This window comes from Buceros rhinoceros, unplaced genomic scaffold (assembly GCF_000710305.1).
Source record: "Buceros rhinoceros silvestris isolate BGI_N320 unplaced genomic scaffold, ASM71030v1 scaffold32068, whole genome shotgun sequence".
Classification (NCBI taxonomy): Eukaryota; Metazoa; Chordata; class Aves; order Bucerotiformes; family Bucerotidae; genus Buceros; species Buceros rhinoceros.
Genome location: NW_010426802.1, coordinates 1 through 5,047, shown reverse-complemented (window position 1 = coordinate 5,047; position 5,047 = coordinate 1). Strand labels below are relative to the sequence as shown.

The 5,047-nt window shown below is 45.9% G+C and overlaps 1 protein-coding gene across 1 annotated transcript in view; it reads left to right on the top strand.

Annotated features, from left to right (window-relative positions):
- The window catches only part of RUFY1 (RUN and FYVE domain containing 1), a 9,476-nt gene extending 4,492 nt beyond the window's left edge, over positions 1-4,984 (top strand). Inside the window, exons 9-15 of the mRNA XM_010141659.1 lie at positions 367-483; positions 872-1,039; positions 2,438-2,535; positions 2,936-3,055; positions 3,831-3,960; positions 4,332-4,426; positions 4,855-4,984. Coding sequence (XP_010139961.1) covers positions 367-483; positions 872-1,039; positions 2,438-2,535; positions 2,936-3,055; positions 3,831-3,960; positions 4,332-4,426; positions 4,855-4,984 — 858 coding nt within the window. The remainder of the gene's footprint in view (positions 1-366; positions 484-871; positions 1,040-2,437; positions 2,536-2,935; positions 3,056-3,830; positions 3,961-4,331; positions 4,427-4,854) is intronic.
- Positions 4,985-5,047: the final 63 nt, after the last annotated feature.

Sequence of the window (5,047 nt, the reverse complement as noted above, 5' to 3'; positions counted from 1 at the left end):
CGACGCTCTCAGAAGCGGTTTGCGCTGGAACGCTGCGCACAGTTCAGCCTGCTGCGGTGTAGATCACTGCGTTTGTGTATAGCACACACAGGTGTCAGATTTTGCTGTTCTTCACACTTAAACACACATTTGCAGAAAGGAGAAAACATTAGAAGTATCAGAATGGTTTCTTTATATTTTTACTCTATTCTTTGAAATTTCAGCTTATTAATTTGCCATTACATTTTGCTTATTACATTATTAGTTGTGAAATAGGAGGGTTTTACTTGAAACAGCACAGAGACACCGTGTGACAGGAACTTAAGGCGTAGTTTAAATGCATGGCTTTGTGATCTTACCTGGCTCTTTGGCTGATGTTTCTTGCAGGTAACAAAAGAGGATACAAAAGTAGAGTTGGACACATACAAGCAGTCGCGCCAGGGTCTTGATGAGATGTACAGTGACGTGTGGAAGCAGTTGAAAGAAGAAAAAAAAATTAGGCTGGTAAGGAAACTTCACTGTAGAGGTATCTGCACAACAGTCACTTGCAGAGGGAACTGCTGGTTTGTGACTGCTGGAGGGGCTGCCCGGGCTTGCTGAAGCCTGTGGCTCTAAGTCAGCCCACCTCCAGCTGCCAGGAGAAGGGCTCTGTTCAACAGACCGCTAAGCTGCACACTGAGCTCTGCACCTCATGCCAGCACATCTGTACCCTTGCCTGAAAGCTGACATACTATTTGGTCTTAGTAACTTACCTATTATTTGAAGCCTTCTGTAATCAGAGTTTGGTGTTATCTCAGCGTAACACTTATTTTTAATGGGGTTATATGGGGTGTGGAAATGCTTGTCCCTAACACAGAACTACAGAGCAGTAACTAGGAAATCTCTTTGTAAGGAACTAGAGAAAGAGTTGGAGCTACAAATTGGAATGAAAACAGAAATGGAAATTGCCATGAAACTTCTCGAAAAAGATACTCATGAAAAACAAGATACATTAGTTGCACTTCGCCAGCAGTTAGAAGAAGTGAAGGCTATTAACTTGCAGATGTTTCACAAATCTCAGGTATGTCCATCGTGGAGAATAGAAAGAGCAGCTGTAGTGGTGACACTGGGTATGTTGGAAAGAAAGGGGGTTTCCTTGAGTGCATGGTGTGCCATAGGATCATCCAGCAAACGCTGAGACAAACGGAGGGAGCTCCCAGAGGGAAGAAGGTGTTTGCACGAGTCCTTTGTTCTAAACACGGAATAATTAATCCTGACAGAAATGGTAACTGCTGCCAAAAACTGCCTTGCTTCTCCTTCCCACCTGGGTTGTCTTGCCCTTCAGCTGCACCACACTGAATGCTATTTACTGTAGGAACCAGCAATAAACCTCGCTAAACCAACAGAAGACTATTGGTTACTCTTGTCTGTCTCCCGTAGTCTCTGCCCAGATGGTCGGCAGAGTGCTCTAGGCAGTGGAAAGCTGGCCCTGCATTTGTGGAGGGAGGAGCTCTGTGGTCAGGCTGGCCTCTGGAGCTACCAGAAAGTTGTTGGCTTGGTTTAGCTATTTTGTTACATCCTCTTTAGCACAGGACCTGGCTCTGCAGATGCGAGACAGCCAGAGAAGTAAAATGAAAAAACTTCTGTGTTCTGGGCCTGTCTTCTCTTCCTCAGTCTGTTCCGTACCCTGGCAGTTTTTACCCTCTCCGTCCTTTGTGTCTTACCTATTGCAGGGGTGTGGGGATGGTTTTGTGGCTTTCTTGTGGTTGGAGTTGAGTTGCGGTGTTTTGTCTTGTTATTTTTCTTGAACAAAAACTATATCGATAGTCGTTTGTACAGGGGAGTGATGGAGTAGTAGTAGTGTTCACACAAGATGTACAGTGCTTGTCCCTGTTAATGAAGTGAGAGTTTAACTAGCCTTCCCCTCCTGTGCCTGGTACCAGACATCCAGGGGGCGTTTCTCTTCTCTTTTATCGACTGTTTCCTGATGCCTGGTCAGGTTTTATCCACGCCTGTGCCTTCTTCAGAGCTGCACAGATGAAACCCCAGTGCTGAGGTGTACCTCTGCTTTCAAAAGCACTATTTCTTTTGGTGGGTTTTTTTGGCTTCCTGGTTCAGTGCCTGCTGAGTGTAGTTGTTACATTCACATCATAAATGATATCCTTACACTGACAATTTAATCTGATAATTTCTTTCTTCAAGCTTGTTTCTGAAGAGAAGATCTTTGGCTTGTAGCTGATCTCATAGATCAAAACTTAGTACAGTTAAGGGTTTTTTCTGAGCTCTTAATAAAAGAAGTTGAGGCGCGTCTGCTCTGGCGTTATCAGCATTTTGTTTGTACGTTCCAGTTGGACCCTGGCATGGCCTGTTACAAGCTAAACCTTCCTGATCTAGAGGCAGACTTTGTTAAACCGTAACACGTAGTGCTTTAAAAAACTAAAATGCATTACCCGGAAGATCTGTTTGCTATTTCCTACAGAATGCAGAGAGTTCATTGCAACAGAAAACGGAAGCAATAGCCTCCTTTGAAGGAAAAACGAATGAGATGATGTCCTCCATGAAACAGATGGAAGAGAGGTATTAACTACAAGCTCACAAAGTCAGCTCTGATGTCAGTAGAAAGTTTCCAGCTGAAGCCTTCACAGGGTGACCTTCCATACAGCACGTGTAGACAATGGGGCATGCACGCCAGCGGGGCGTTCTTTTTCCTGGCTCCATCCTCTGCGCTTCCCAGGCAAACGTGCCCATAGTTGACCCATTCGAAAGCCATAGCTCTGTCCGTAGAGAGGCTGGTTGAAAACATGTTGGCTTCAGTTTAAGAACAGGTATGACTCTTGCTTTCGGAGGGGGATTTGCTTTCAAAAGTCATGGGGTTTTTTTCCACTATCATTTTCAGTTCAAGCTTAGGTAAAGGTCTGTACAGTAAATCTAAAAGGATGGAATGAGAGGGTGTAACTCTCTGTTCCTTACCTTGTAGGTTGCAGCACGCAGAAAAAGCGAAGCAGGCTGCGGAAGAAAGATGCAACAAGATGAAGCAAGAGCTTGCTGGCAGGCTCGACACTTGCCGGCAGCAGATGTCCCAGCTGGACAGCAAATGGTATTTAATCCGATCGGGTTCTTCTCCTCCCCTTCTGCCATGTCTTTAAGAACTGCTTTCTGCTCCTTCTGGGCTAAGGTTTGACGAGGGGTGGGTTGGAATTAGTTTGGGTCCAGCGAGTGTTGATAGAAGTGTGTGGGTCTGGGAAATGGCAGCACCTCTGCGTAGTGCACAGTCAGCGTGGGGTGTTTGAGATGGCTTTTCCCGATCACCCAGTTCAGAGCACCGAGTGCCAGCAGAAATCCGGCTGTGCTGGCTGGCAAAGGAGCGCTCAGTTGCTTTTTCACTAGATCAGGAGGTGGGTACGGTTGTGCTCGTAGACTGAGCATGTAAATGCCTGTTATCCAAACGGGCTGGGGCTTTTGGAGGGATCTGGGGGTGTTCTTAGGGGATGTTAATCCTCCAAAGATTTCTGATACCTATAGAAAATGCTTCTTTCACTGTTCAGACTGTTCAGGGTAGCGTCATTTTTAAATGTGGCTGTTTAAACACGAGTAATCAAATACGGACTTGGGGGGATTGGCTTGGGGGTTGGTTTGTTTTCTTTTTTCTTCTAGCCCTTCCTTGCTGCTTGTCTTCTGTGCCCTGAAAATGCTCATACAGGTTTTGATGCCTGCCGTAACAGGCCTGCCCTGCCTTTCCCTTTCCCAAAATGCCTCTCTAGGTTTTGCCCTCTTTTGGACAAGGTTCCTTCTTCTCATACCGTTGCTGCCCTTATGTGCTATAGGATATTTTTCTGCTGTAAGGTTTCTTAGAATGAATTGTTTTTAAATAGCTCAACTCTGGAAAAGGAGTTAAAATCTGAAAAAGAGCAGAGACAAACTTTGCAAAAAGAACTGCACCAAGAGAAGGATGCGACCGCTCTGCTTAAAACAGAATTGCAGCAGATGGAGGGCTTGAAAAAGGTACGTGCAGCGCAACCGTGCCCTGTGCTCAGGGTTCAAGCTGGCTTAGAGGCGGCTCTGGCAGAGGATCTGCGCTGCTCCTGTGCGGTGTACCGGCATCTGTCCGCACGTGGCTGGGTGGGCGTAGGACTGCTGCAGTCTAGCCACGCTCAGGGGTGGTTAAAGCCTGAAAATCTTCCTCTTTATGGTAAGTAAGGATGGTTAAATGGTTTTGATGTTTAGGTTGCTCATCCATGTAACTAAAAATGAAGCCTTAGAACTAGGTAGCTGTGTAGAGGAGCTTTTTCTGCTTGGGTGGTGTAGATAGACTGATCTAGGTTATAGGTCAGGCTTAGCACATAGCAAACGTCATTTTGTGTTTGATTTTGTAGGAACTGAGGAAGCTGCAAGACGAGAAGCAGCAGTTGGAGAAAGTCTGTGAGGAGCAGGAGCAAGCTCTTCAAGAAATGGGACTTCACCTCAGCCAGTAAGTTCTAGGAGCTGAATCCCGTAAGTGACGTAACCTGGAGGGTGGAGTACCAAACACAAATAATTGTAAACGCATCCAGTTGTTACAGTCCATAAAGAGGAGAATTTTAGGAGGCGATTACCATGCATGGAAACTGAACAGCCAGGAGGTAAGAGCGGGGGAAGATCCTTGCATGAGTAAGCTGGCTGAGAGGGGAGTGCTTCGTTCTCACGGTGGAACGGTGCTTTTGCACGTTCACCTGAACATACTGAGAGGGGGACAAACCCAAGGTGACAAAGTTTGCTGGTGATACCAGTGGGTCAGTCCTAATGGGGAGGTGACTGAAGAGTTAGAGGTCCAGTTCAGGGGCTGGACAGCGGAACGGCAGGTGAAATCGAGCCCAACTAAATGTAAAGTCATGCAGAGGGAATCTTTTCTTTTTCCAGATCGAAGTTGAAGATGGAAGATATTAAAGAAGTAAACAAAGCACTAAAGGTATCTACATCTCATGGAGACTTTGACCAAACATACACATTTCATGTAACACCACCTTTCACCGCGGTTATCCTCCTGTAAAAGATGGTTTGAAAAACTCCCAGCGACTGCCTGTGAATTGCCTTTTGTCAGTCTGTTTGTGAC